General features: G+C 35.4%; 1 protein-coding gene across 2 annotated transcripts in view; it reads right to left on the bottom strand.

Annotated features, from left to right (window-relative positions):
• Positions 1-14,703, bottom strand: part of NCAM2 (neural cell adhesion molecule 2) — a 559,186-nt gene that overhangs the window by 140,622 nt on the left and 403,861 nt on the right. For both annotated transcript variants that reach the window (XM_086322171.1, XM_086322181.1), the window contains exon 9: positions 6,927-7,077. In XM_086322171.1, the coding sequence (XP_086178297.1) occupies positions 6,927-7,077 (151 nt within the window). The remainder of the gene's footprint in view (positions 1-6,926; positions 7,078-14,703) is intronic.

The raw sequence follows: 14,703 nt of genomic DNA, 5'->3' as shown, positions 1-14,703 counted from the left end.
GCTTCTTGATGAGGGTGAAAAAACTAAGTCATGGCATCCTGTGATGCCATCACTTCATGACAAATAGAAGGGGAAAAGGTGGAAGCAGTGACATATATTATTTTCTTGGGCTTCAAAATCACTTTGATATTTGGCAAAACCAATACAATATTGTAAAGTTTAAAAAAAAAAGTCACTGCAGATAGTGATTGCACCCATGAAATTAAAAGACACTTGCTATTTGGAAGGAAAGCTATGATAAATCTAGACAGAATTTTGAAAAGCAGAAACATGACTTTGCTGATAAAGGTCCATCTAGTCAGAGCTATGGTTTTTACAGTAGTCATGTATGGATGTGAGTGTTGAACCATAAAGAAGGCTGAGTGCTGAAGAATTCATGCTTTTGAACTGTGCTGTTCGAGAAGACCCTTGAGAGTTCCTCAGACAGCAAGGAGATCAAATCAGCCAATTCTAAAGGAAATCAACCCTGAATATTCACTGGAAGGACTCATGCTGAAGTTGAAACTTCAATTATTTGGCCATCTGATGCAAAGAGTCAACTCACTGGAAAAGACCCTGACACTGGGAAGGATGGAAGGCAAAAGGAGAAGAGTGTGGCAGAGAATGGAATGATTAGATAGCGTCACCAACCCAATCCACATGAAACTGAACAAACTCCAGGAAGTAGTAGAGGACAGAGGAGCCTGGTGTGCTGTAGTCCATGGGGTTGCAAAGAGTCGGACATAACTTGGCAACTGAACCACAACATAGACGAATGACAATTTAATGGTATTTACTATGTTCCTGAAAAGTGAAAGTGAAGTCGCTCAGTCATGTCCAACTCTTTGTGACCCCGTGGACTGTAGCCTACGAGTCTTCTCTGTCCACGGGATTCTCCAGTCAAGAATACTGGAGCAAAATAGACAGTGATGTATAGAACAGTCTTATGGACTCTATGGGAGAGGGAGAGGGTGGGAAGATTTGGGAGAATGACATTGAAATATGTAAAATATCATGTATGAAACAAGATGCCAGTCCAGGTTCGATGCACGATACTGGATGCTTGGGGCTAGTGCACTGGGACGACCCAGAGGGATGGTATGGGGAGGGAGGAGGGAGGAGGGTTCAGGATGGGGAACACATGTATACCTGTGGCGGATTCATTTTGATATTTGGCAAAGCTAATACAATTATGTAAAGAGTAAAAATTAAATAAAATTAAAAATAAATAAATAAATAAAACTACAAAAAAAAAAAAAAGAATACTGGAGTGGGTTACCATTTCCTTCTCCAGGGGAGCTTACCAACCCACAGATCGAACCCCAGTCTCCTGCATTGGAGGCAGATGTTTTAACCTCTGAACCACCAGGGAAGTTCCTACTACATGAAAAAATGAACTTTAGCAATTAATGACATTAAGATGAATAATTATTTTATTTTCTATCTAAGTATAAATTTATCTTTTACTAGAATATGCATGTTTGCTAAGTTGCTTCAGTCGTGTCTGACTCATTGAGATCCTATGGACTGTGGCCCATGAGGCTCCTCTGTCTGTGGGATTCTCCAGGCAAGAATACTAGAGTGGGTTGCCATGCTCTCCTCCAGGGGATCTTCCTGACCCAGGTATTGAATTTGCATCTCTTTTGCATCTCATTCAGTCTCCTGAAGTGGCAGGCGGGTTCTTACAACTAGTGCCACCTGGAAAGCCCCTACTAGAATATAACTAACCATAAATAAATTTTCACATAATCTTCATTCATTTTAAAATTTTTTTTCAGGATTCAGTTTTAGTAAATTATGCTTAGTAACTAGAAGGTAATAATCTCATATGCCTACCACAAAGTAGAGGTTGGGCACGTACATGGGCACATTTATATCTTGCTATGAACCTAAAATTCATTCTTAAATGTATCATAAAATTTCAAAAGTGAGCTGGGCTTTTAACATTGTGGAATTAAAGAGTAAATTTGATTGTGAAAAATAGAACATTTTGAGTAAAGCATATAAATAAATACTATAAGAATATGGTTTAATCAAAGAGGAATCTAGACTTCCAGAGATTTTCAATTCATGTATAATAGATATTTAGAAGAGACTCATCATGGGAAGAAAACATGAGGCCACAGCTTAGATATAGGATGTGTATGTTAAATCCACAAGCAAAAGACCTCTCATTTAAAGACTGAGGAAAGGGAAATATGTCAATAGACATATTAACTCAAGTTTGATAATGCATTTATTAATCTTAAATATAAATATTTTCATTTGCTTTAAATGAAATTCAGCCTTAATCAGAAGAATTATTCCTTTGCCAGGCTCCTCTGTCCATGGGATTCCCCAGGCAAGAATACTCGAGTGGGTTGCCATTTCCTTTCTTCAGGGGATCTTCCTGACCCAGGGATAGAACCCAAGTCTATTATGTTTCCTGCATTGGAAGGTGGGTTTTTTTTACCACTAGCACCACCTGGAAAGCCCTTGTAGGTAAAAGATACTGTTAAAAATCTGAATACCTAACTCTAAACCTCAGCTAAAGCCATTTATTTATTTAAGACACAGTGCAGAGCTTACTGAATCTCAGTTCCCTGACCAGGTATTGACCCAAGGCCATGGTGCTCCAAACCACTAGACCCCATCCCACAATTTAGAGTTTGAAATAATTCACATACCTAGAACTTGCTATACCTTTCAGATAGATTTCATATGAGTACAGATAAAAATGTCAAATTAAATAAAATTGACTCTATAGAAGATTGACACACTGAATGAGAAAAAAGAACTTAACTTGTTCTTAGGCCTTTGCAACTGAACAATCTTTTGATCATGGTAATTGTTTATTTAAAGCTGTGTGTGTGTGTATGTATCTAAGTTGTTCAGTCACGTTCCACTATGCTTCCCCATGGACCGTAGCCCTGCCAGGCTCCTCTTTCCATGGAATTCTCTCTCCAGGCAAGAATACTGGAGTGGGTTGCTATTCTCTTCTGTAGGGGATCTTCCCCACCCAGGGATCAAACCCAGGTCTCCTGCATTGCAGACAGATTCTTTACCAGCTGAGCCAATATGATTATAAAAAGCAAAAGTAAAATTTGAAAAAAAAATATGAAAGGAGGAAATAAATTAAAAATTGCTGGCTGAGCATGCCAATGATAACCCAACTCCCCTACTGGTAATAATTAAAAAGACTGGAAATGGCACAAATCAAACAAAACAACAACAACAACACTACCCTAAGGCTTCTGTAGAGGGAGCAAAACAAAATTGGGGTTGTGGGGGGGAATGAAAACTAGTTTCCTTGTTTTTGTTTCTTTTTTTTTTCCCCCAGCCACATTTCTATGTCTAGAGGGTAGGTGCTAGATAAGAAGTTTCAAAGTGATTCTGGACATAAAACACATCCAGAAATATAGAAGTACTCTGGAAAGAAGCCAATACAGGTTGAATAGTGTGGAGATTATCCCAAACAAGAGTCATAGAGGAGATGCCATAATTGAGTATAAAACCACAGAATACTCAGCCTAAACTCTGAGCTCTACATACTTCGAACAGATACAAAATGCATAGCAAAGACGTTAAGAAATCAACTGAGATTTGAATAACTGATTACAGGAGACAACACAGAACTCAGGGATGATTATCTACTTAAAATACTTTTTTCCAGATGGTTGTTGAGACCCAGAGTCTGCACAGGATAATATTTATAGTATCCATGACACAATGCCGTATTTCTCAACATTCCAAGAACCAGGAGAATATGAACAATTCTAAAGGGAAAAGACAATTATCATATGCACACTCCAAGATACCTCAAATGTTACAACTATTAAATATGGATTTTAGAGCAGCTAATTTAACTATGTTCAATGAGGTAAACAAAAACATATACAGAATAAAGGTTATATAGGAAATCTCAGCAGAGAAACAAAAAAATACAAAATAGAAAAAAAATAGAAACTTAGAGCTAAATAAATTAATATCTTAAATAAAAAAAAAATTTACTGAATGAACTCGGTAGCAGTAAGGAGATTATCAGCAGAGAATCAGTTAACTTTAAAAGCAAACAACATCTGTGTCTCTTTTGCTGTCTTGCATACAGGGTTGTCATTACCATCTTTCTAAATTCCATATATATGCATTAGTATACTGTATTGGTGTTTTTCTTTCTGTCTTACTTCAGTCTGTATTATAGGCTGCGGGGGGGATGATTTGGGAGAATGGCATTAAAACATGTATAATATCATATAAGAAATGAATCGCCAGTCCAGGTTCGATGCAGGATACAGGAAGCTTGGTGCTGGTGCACTGGGATAACCCAGAGGGATGGTATGGGGAGGGAGGTGGGAGAGGGGTTCAGGATGGGGAACACATGTACACCTGTGGTGGATGCATGTTGATGTATGGCAAAGCCAATACAATATTGTAAAGCAAAATAAATAAATAAATAAACATAAAAAAATAAAGGCAAACAACAGATATTGTCTAATCTAAAGAATAGCAAAACATAAGATTCATAACACTGAACAATGTCTCAGATATCTTTGAGTCAAAAAGTCTATATGTTTGTAGTTAAAAGTCCTAGAGATGAAAAAGAGATTAGAACAGAATAAATATTTATAGATTGAAAACTGTCAAATATATTGACAAATATAAATTCACAGATTCAAGAATTTAGTATATCTCAAACAAGATAAACCCAAAGAAAACCACATATAGACATATCCTAGTCAAAATTATAAGCAACAAGATGAAGAAAATAAATTTAACTCAGCTTTAGAAAAATGACATATGGCATACAAGGGATAAATAAATCAAATTGCTATGGATTTATCATCAGAATCCAAGGAGGCTAGAAGACAGAGGAACCTCATCTTTAAAGAAATGACAACCCAGAATTCCTTCCAAGGGGAAAAAAAATCATCAGGAATGATAGAGAAGGAGAACATTTTCAGATGAAAATAATAATAATAAAAAATAATAGATGATATCCCCAACAGTCATGCTCTATAATAAATGGGAAAAAAATATCCTTAAACTGGAGGACAATAATATTAGAGGAAAATCTGGATCTGTAAGGATAGAGGAATACAAAAAAGAAATTATAAAAACATAAGTAAATAATATTTCTCCCCTTCAAGTTCCTTAATATATCTATAATTTATTAAAAAAAACATCATAATTTCTGTTGACGGCCTCAATTAAAATGAATGTTGGTATAATGCATATGGCATCAAATTTTTTTTTAAAAGATCAGTGTGGAGTACTTGTAAAGGCATCTGTATTGTTGCAAAGCTTTTACATTTAATATAAAGTGTCAGATTCTTAACTCTGAGAGAGCCTGAATAGCTATTTATACATAAGACAAAACATACCTAGTCAGGGATTAGGGGAGAAAATGAATCATTCATAAAGAAGACATACATTAGAGAGAGAAAAATGATCCACCAAAGATAAGCACATCCTGAACCTTTGAGCACATTAATTCACATGGGCCAAGGAACTTTGCAGCTGTGACTAAATTAAGGATGTTGGGTTGAGAAGATTATCCTGGATTATCCACTGTGGGTCCAGTGAAATGGCAGGCAAGTCAAAAATAGAGACAATGTGAGGAAGGAAGCAGAATCAAAGTCACGTGACGGGATGTGGGACTCATTCTACCATTATTGGCTTTGAAGATGGAAGGAGATTGCAAGTTAAGAAAAGTGGGCATATTCTAGAAACTGTAGAGCCTCCACAAAGAAACACAACCCTACAAACACTTGATTTTATCCCAGTAAGAATCATTTCTGACCTCTGATATCAAGAGTTTAAAATAATGTATGGTATTGTTTACAGCAAGTAAATTCATGTTCACTGGTTATATCAACAACAGGACACTAACAGAAGATACAGAGTATAAATGTATATTGTGTTACTGAACCTCAAAATACACAAAACGCAAAAATAAACAGAATTAAAGAGAGAGAGAAAAAAGTTCACAACTATAGAAGAGGATTTTAACAACCATCACCCTAATAGGACAAAACAAATCTGGTGAATACATAGAAGATTTAAAGAACATATATATGTTTCAAGTACGTATTATGTATACTAGACAGATAATATGCTGGGACATTAAACAAACCTCAATAAGTACAACAGTAATCAAAATCATAGAGAGAATATTTTTTCAAGCAAAACTGAATTAAATTAGAAATTAGTAACAGTAAAATATCTAGGGAAATGCTTAATATCTGAAGGTTAAACATATCCTCACAAATAATATTGACCAATGATGAAATAATCTACAAAAATATAAATTATTTTCAACTGAAAGCCAAGAGAAACACAATAAATCACTATTTGTGGGATGCAGTTAAAGTATTGCTTAGAGAACAATTCCAGAAATAGCTGAATAAACCAATATGTAAGCTTTTAAAAGCAAAGGAGGACTACATCTGTGATCAAAAACAACTTGAATTTGGTTCACAATCAGTCCTTGCAAAACAGAGTATCCTAAATAGTGTATTTTAAATATTATACAATAGTTTATGAGGATGTGAAATAATTCAACAAAATTTGAATGAGAAATGAAATTCTCACTACATACATGAAACGCAGGACCAATAATATTAAGAATAAACAGATAAAAATCTAAGGAGATGTTGATCAATTACTGATAACTAAGATAGTTCTGTTTACATTGTGATTTAGGCTAAACGTTCCATTAAAAAGTACCAAGTTTTACAGTAAGCAGTATCAAGACTATGAAATACAGTCAAATCTATATTGTGAAATCTCCCATAACCTCCACTAGATGTCTCTAATAACTTGACTTTGGCTACATTCCTTCTAATGTTATGTATCAAATACTGCAACATGAATTACATCTGTGTTTTGATTTTCCTACAAAATTTCATGTTTTTCAAAGAAGAAAAAAGTTGTCTTAATACACAACTGAAAAAATTAAAATAACTTACATTCAATATCAAGGTACATGCTCTTTTGGTGCCCTCCAATTCTACTTGCAGCTTCACAGTCGTATCTCCCTGAATCTGACAAGTCCACATCTTTAATGTGCAGTGATGAGCTTCCATGCTGCCCTTTGACTTCGATACGTCCGTCTGGGCTCTGTTTACATTGATTTGGGGAAAAAGGAAGATTTTATGCTTATTTTGTGTAAAATCATGATGAAACATATTGCATTTATCATTGACATAACAGTTGAAAATAAACTCTTAACTGTATTCAGTTTTTTATTTCAAAAAAGCTCTGTTTCCATATTTATACTTTACTGGTTTTATCTTATCCATTTTAGGTGCCCACTTGCTTACAGGGACACTGATATGCATGTAATAAAAACATGTTTTATCAACCTTTTTTATTTAGCATGCTCTTTGCTTGTTAGACTTTCACCTGCTTTTTATAAAGCTAGTATGTTCTTCTAGGGACTTCCCAGGTGGCGCAAGGACTCTGTTGCTGGCTTTCTGTTGTGTTCTCTGCAAACAGCAACATGACAATAATGCCTATTTAATTCTAGCTACAGCTTACCAGCAGAAATACCTCTGCCATACTTTAGTTTCTATTTCACCACATAAGGAGAATGTACCAAGATGTATGACAAGAATTTAAAAGGAATTTATACTTTTCATTTTTGAATGAATGCAACAGTACTGCTTATAAACATAACTGGTACCATATGCATCACAGATACACTATTAAAAGCACCGTATTCTTAGGAAATCATTGGAAACAATATGGAAATGATTACTCACATACCCGCCAAGTATGACTCAAGTCAAGGAATCCTATAGTATATAGATTGCATTTCAAATAAGAATTATTGTGTGCAACATAATTAGCATATCCAAAATTGTTTTCTTAAATCATGTTAATACCTTAATAGCACACATATTAAAATAGAGGTAGTTTATTCATTCAATGTTACTTTGTACTGTCAAGTTATACAGTGGACTTTTAACATTTCATAACTCATTTAAGACATCTACTCTACCATTATCGAATTGATTCTTTTTAATATTTAAGGCGTTAGTGTTCAATATTGTATGTCATTCAGTTGAAATATGTATGTTATTATACACAGTATAATGGTTGTATAATTTTATACATGATAGATTCAAATAAATTTCAATACATGTGTTTAATTTGCATTATTAAAATGATGTTTAATCATTTTTCTTTATTAATATCAAAAGACTATGCTTTTTCACAGCTTGTGGGATCTTATTTCCTCCACTGGGGATCAAACCCAGAGCCACGGAAGTGAAAGCCTGCTTCTTAATCACCGGATCACCAGGGAAGTCCCTCACTGGACTCCCTTAAAGGCCTTTTCAAACATGTTGATTGGGGCACAATATGGTTACTTTTTTTGCTTTTTAATTCTGTATATGAATGCAATCATTAAATAATCCATTAATTATTGATAATCTATTATTTGAGAAATAGTCTTCAAAAATAAAGAAATAAGCAAAAGCATATTAGGGATGCAATTTAGACCAAAATTTCTTAGTCAAAAATATGTTCCCCACCTTCCAAGTATTGCTAAAGAAATAGTAAGGTGAAGTTTTCAATATGAAGGGCATTCTATTCTGCCAATTTTTAAGATGTTCAGCTTCTAAACCCATTTACTTAATTGAAAGAAAACAAAATGCAAGTATTCACGGAAGTTAAAAATCAGAATGCATGAATAACTGGCCAAAGTAAAATGGCCAATTGTTATACAAGGTAACTAAATGCTGTTTCCTAACTAAAAAAAATATCCTTTGGCCTTTATTGCACCTCTATTCATTCATTCCCTGGTAGCTCATTTGGTAAAGTGTGTCTGTAGTGCAGGAGACTTGGGTTCAATCCCTAGGTTGGGAAGATCCCCTGGAGAAGGGCATGGCGACCCATTCCAGTTTTCTTGCCTGGAGAATCCCCATGGACAGAAGAGCCTAGCAGCCTACTGTCCATGGGGTCATACAAGTCGGACACGACTTAGCAACTAAACCACCACCGCCATTCATTCCTAAATCCTTTTGAACTTGCCTTCCTTTCTTCTGTGCTGACTTCCCTTGGCTTTTAGGACACCCACATGATCCTGATTTTTCTCCCAGTTTTAGTTGCAGCCTCCTTTATTTTGGATTTGATTACAGCCTCCTTGCTTCCTTGAGGTCTCTGTATTCTGGCCTGAACTCTAGAGCTTTTTCATTTGAGCACTCTTAGCCCTGACCACATCTACACCAAGATCTCTAGTCACTATTTCTCCCTCAGGGTCCTTCTTTCCCTGGAGCTTCAGAAATAAGATACATCACATGCAGGGAAAGTCCATTTGATACAGATCTCAAACCAGCATGCGTAGATGAATCCATCACACCCACCCAGCATCACCTGCCCTCTCCCAGGTATCTTTCTTTCTATGAATGATATTAATACTAATTATTTCCCATGCCTCCTGCTATACCATGTTTTCAATCTTGGATCAGTTGCTAACCTTCATTCATCTATTTATATTCTAAATAATGATACATTTCAATTTAACATCTTGCTTGACATTACATTTCCAATTTTCAGGAACTGTGTTCCCCTAGACATATCTACTTTCTCCCTCTCCATTCAGAGTTTCAGTTGTGCTGCTGAGTGGGAAGGATATTGACAGGCGTCTCTCGATTTCAGAGAAAACAATCACACTCAGGAAGAATGTGACCAAAAAAAGCCTCCCTGACTCTGCAAAATTCTACAACATTATGTTATTTCTTATGTTTCTTTTAGCTAAAAAAAAAAATCATTCCAGCTGCAGAAATTATTTCTTGTGAAACTAAGAATAAGGCTTTTTTAAAAAAGCGAACTTTTATTTCTCGTAACTACTTTATGATGGTTTTACCACCAGTAATTTTCTATAAATACACATAACATTATATTGCCTCCACCAACTCCTTAGCCTGATGTTGATGGACTTCCATATGGCATTATCTTTCTGTTTAAGGACACCTTACAATTTGGGTATCAGTAATTTGCGTTCCAATCAATTTGAACTACTTGTACTGCCATGAATATCCTGTGCTGTCTTTCTCTAAGCAGCTTTCACATATCTGTCTCTAATCTTTCCCCCTTTAGCTCTTTCATATCTATGTGGCAGAATTCTACCATCATTCTTTCCATTTCTTAGCCAAATATCAATTTATATTCATAATCCCTCATTGACTACTCTGTGTGTGTGTCTATATAATATTCTTTGAAATTAATGCATTTCTTGGGATACATTGCTTTTTCTGGTCTTATCTGAAACTTTGATTTTATCCTGCAGGTTGATATTATAGTTGTACAAATGCAAGACATTTTAATGACACTTCATATGAAAGTCACGTGGACTAGCATCTAGGACAGAATCAATACATTCTAATTTTTATGAGGCAAATTAACTCATAATGAAATATACATATAATTGTATAAAGAAAGTGTAATTCTTCAGCTATTCTTTACTATGGATGAAAAACTTTGTACTTTTGTAATATATTTATTAGAATGTAGATAAGATACCAGAGAAGGCAATGGCACCCCACTCCAATACTCTTGCCTGGAAAATCCCATGGATGGAGGAGCCTGGTGGGCTGCAGTCCATGGGGTCGCTAAGAGTCGGGAACGACTGAGCGACTTCACTTTCACTTTTCACTTTCAAGCATTGGAGAAGGAAATGGCAACCCACTCCAGTATTCTTGCCTGGAGAATCCCAGGGATGGGGTCGCACAGAGTCGGACTCAACTGAAGCGACTTAGCAGCAGCAGCAGCAGATAAGATACATTATTAATAATGTAAAACACCCTTCTTTCATTAGGGAAAATATTGTCCTTCTGCACATTAAAAAGAAAATTTATCCACCTTAAAAATAAACAGGTCCTTTGGTTATCACCTGTTATAAATGATATACCTTTGACTTGTGGATAACAATTCATGTAAGTTAGCATGTTATTAATATTAGTAAAAATGGTAGTATGTAAAATACTAAGGCAGCCAGTATGCCCTATCTTTTTTCTTTCTCACATCCATGTGTTAAACTCTTTTGGAATCATTGACACTTTAGAGAAAATTGGGGATCCTGTCACTTAGTTACTCAACATTTTTATCTATGTTTGCAATTTTTTTACAATAAGCAACAATATATCTGAAATTAACAGAAATTTAGGAAGAAGAGAATTTGTTCTATTTCTGGAAGGAGTGTGATTCCCTGAGAAATAAGTCATTTTCAGAGTTAGCACTGTCTCTGTAATAATGCACAATATACATTTGACTAGAAGACCAAAGTCATTTCTTCTCATTTCATATACCAAAGGGCATCTTTCTCTCTGTGCTACAAAAATATATTACACATTTCTGAAAGAAAATTCATTTATATCTTGGCTTTGATTCACCACCTACGGAAGATTCATTTAAGACATTAGATATTTGACTGAGACAGGTTAATTGGTATATTAGCCGTTCATGTAGTATTTTCAGTTTCTATCACTGCATTAAGATGACTGGAGAGCAAAGTGTCTGAGTGTACATTATTCTTTCAATCTTTTACATAAAGACACTCTCAGAAATTTGACTTGATATGATATCTTTTGCCTTTCTGAAGGTTAACTTAAGAACTGCGTGCTTGTATAGTATTTCAGTATTTTTATAAAATGATTATTCATAGTGCTGATTGTCCTTTCATTAATCTCTTAATCAAATGTCTATCTGAAAACTATTATCTTGAGTTTAGTACAAAATAAATATTTTGTTGTAAATTTTATCTGCTGTACATTTGAAATTATACAACGTATATCATGGTTACTTTGTGGCTTTACCTGACTAGATTTCATTGTCAAATTTAGAATTCAGTTGCAGCAAACAATACATCTGAGTTGGTCATAATTCCTTTCCTTCTTCCTCACATTTATGCCTTTGAACGTTTTTAGGGTCATTGACGCTTTTGGCCTTTTGTGAAATGGTGGTTCACGTCAGTCAGTCACTCAACACTTTTTTGTATGTGTGCAATTGTTCTACAAGAAGTGTCCAGGCACTGGGGATACAAGCTGAGCAAAACAGAATTTCCACCCTTAGTAGAATTTAACTTTAACTGAGAAGACAGATATCATTTTAAAAATAAAATAAAATACAAATAGACTGAAAAATACCACAGGTTCATTGTGGGGATATTATTGAAGGGGTGGGTTAGAGTCAGATGTATATTCTTGACACACTGAAGTGTGGACTGGAATCTGGAAATGGTGAAAAAGGCAGTGGTGTAGAGAGAATTCCGTGCCATGGAGAGAATATGCCACCAGAAGGCTTATGGAAAAACTGAGAGAAGACAACAGGTGTAGAGAAAAGGCTGAGAGCGCATGGGATCCCCTGACGTTGGAGGCTGATAGAGAACCCATGGAGAACCCAAGATACACACACACACACAACAGATTTTCACCTTTTGTTTACATATTATTTTTTCTCATTATATGCTATGCATTTTTTGGGGAGGTGGGTTTGTTATTATATATTCTGTTTGCATTATTTTTAATCGCATTCCATTGCATCTCTATTGCATGTAAATTAAATTTAGTTTCAAATATGTAGAGGCAGCAGCGAGACATAACTGTTAAATGCATAAGAGAGAAAACAGACTCTTTCCAAAGGTTATTGGAATTAATTTATGCAAACTAACTTATCAAAATCATAGGATTCCTATGTTTACTCTTAGTATTAAGGTTTTTTTCCTCTGGGCTTGATCCGACCTTCCTAATTTTATTCCTATTTTCTTATCATGTAATAAAACTTATGTACATTTACCCTTCCTCTAAGGAGAGTAAACTGATGAAATAAAGAGTAATATGTCCAAGAAAATTTCTTAACTTAACAGTTTCTTCACTGGTTGTAGGGGTAAAAGGCCTTGTTGGTTTTATACAGACATAAACTCTGTGTTACTATTCAATGGCTTTAAATCTGTGGGTACTAATAATTATGCCTCACATTTCCAAAATGTATATATTACTTAAAGTTATATTAAGTATCCCAACTGTATTTCAGAGGAGGCAATGTCACCCCACTCCAGTACTCCTGCCTGGAAAAGCCCATGGATGGAGGAGCCTGGTAGGCTGCAGTCCATGGGGTCGCTACGAGTCGGACAGGACTGAGCAACTTCATTTTCACTTTTCACTTTCACTTATTGGAGAAGGAAATGGCAACCCACTCCAGTGTTCTTGCCTGGAGAATCCCAGGGATAGGGGAGCCTGGTGGGCTGCCGTCTATGGGGTCGCACAGAGTTGGACACGACTGAAGTGACTTAGCAGCAGCAGCAGCAACTGTATTCGTATATCACTGTTATTTATTATGGTTATTCATTGTGACTGGATTTCTAAGCAAATAAAATAGAATAAAAGAAATGTGTTTGTAGTATAGCTGATCATACTCTGGCAATGATATTGCTTACTCAGAATGACAAGATACCTACTTTTATCAAATCCAAAGTTAACAGAACAACATATTTGATCTCAAAATTTTTCAGAAAATTCAAGACATGGGAATTCAAGCCATAAGTGTGGGGCTAGTGTAGAAAGCCAGTAGGAAAATCCCACAGATTCAAGCTATCGATCCAAGTAAAATTTCATTGCTTTCTTCAAGGTTAAGAAACTATGAAAAACAGGATGGTCACTACTGTTTTTGATAATCATTGCTTTTTCCATTTTTTTCTGTATATCCTTCATAATGGAAAAGAGCAAAGTAACAACAAATGCTTATTAAAAAATGAATAAGGGATAAAGAAGCCAAAAAGATATTCAAATCTAAAAGTTATATCCTGTTTGAGCTAAATTTTAGTTTCAGGGCACACAACACTGCAAAGATAGAAAGGAGATCTAAAAGAATGAGGCACATTATACACTGAAATCCTTCCTATTCAACAATTTATTATAAGATGGTCAGAGATATTGTAATGGTCTATGTACATAATTGAACTTAACTTGTGAACACTGATATCACATGCTTACACTGTATTGCTCTGGAAGTAATGTAATAACTAAAATGTGAACTCTTTTATTGCAAGGATTTGAATAAATGAGAGGTTTAATGTTTTTTAAATTCAGATTTTAAAGTGTTTTTCTCTGTAACATAAACTTAACCAATTAGAAAACAGATGAAGTGCAATATTAAAAATACTATAATTGGAATAGCATAATATTGATAATGATTAAAGCTGCAATAGAATGTGAGATGTCTTTATACCATTCTCCCATCTTTGTTTTAAATTTGCATCACGCATTTTATCATGGAAACTTTAAAACAACATAACCAAGATGGAATGTGTCCCTTTATTTTTGTCAGTTGTTAGAACATATAGAGCAGATCAGAACCCAAATTAAAGTCTAGAGCACACTGTTGCAGACGACTCACAAATCCATGGGTTTCTGTACTGAAAGCCAGGGAGGTTTTGCTGTAATTATTTTGCAGTGTTTATCACAGTGCCGGGTGGCTTATACACAGTACATGACTTCTGCTGCTTTCCCCTAGGTCTGATTAGAATTACTTGAGGATGAGATGGCTGGATGGCATCACCGACTTGATGCACACGAGTTTGGGTGAACTCTGGGAGTTGGTGATGCTCAGGGAGGCCTGGCGTGCTGTGCTTCATGGGGTCGCAAAGAGTCGGATTCGACTGAGCGACTGAACTGACTGACTGACTGAAGTTTGTGTAGGCTCAGTGCAAGACATATGATTAGTATAATTATAATCAGTGATGCA

This window comes from Bos grunniens, chromosome 1, assembly GCF_055505025.1.
Source record: "Bos grunniens cultivar Pamir isolate PY7600 chromosome 1, Bosgru_T2T1.0, whole genome shotgun sequence".
Classification (NCBI taxonomy): domain Eukaryota; kingdom Metazoa; phylum Chordata; class Mammalia; order Artiodactyla; family Bovidae; genus Bos; species Bos grunniens.
This window is presented reverse-complemented; position numbering and strand designations above follow the sequence as displayed.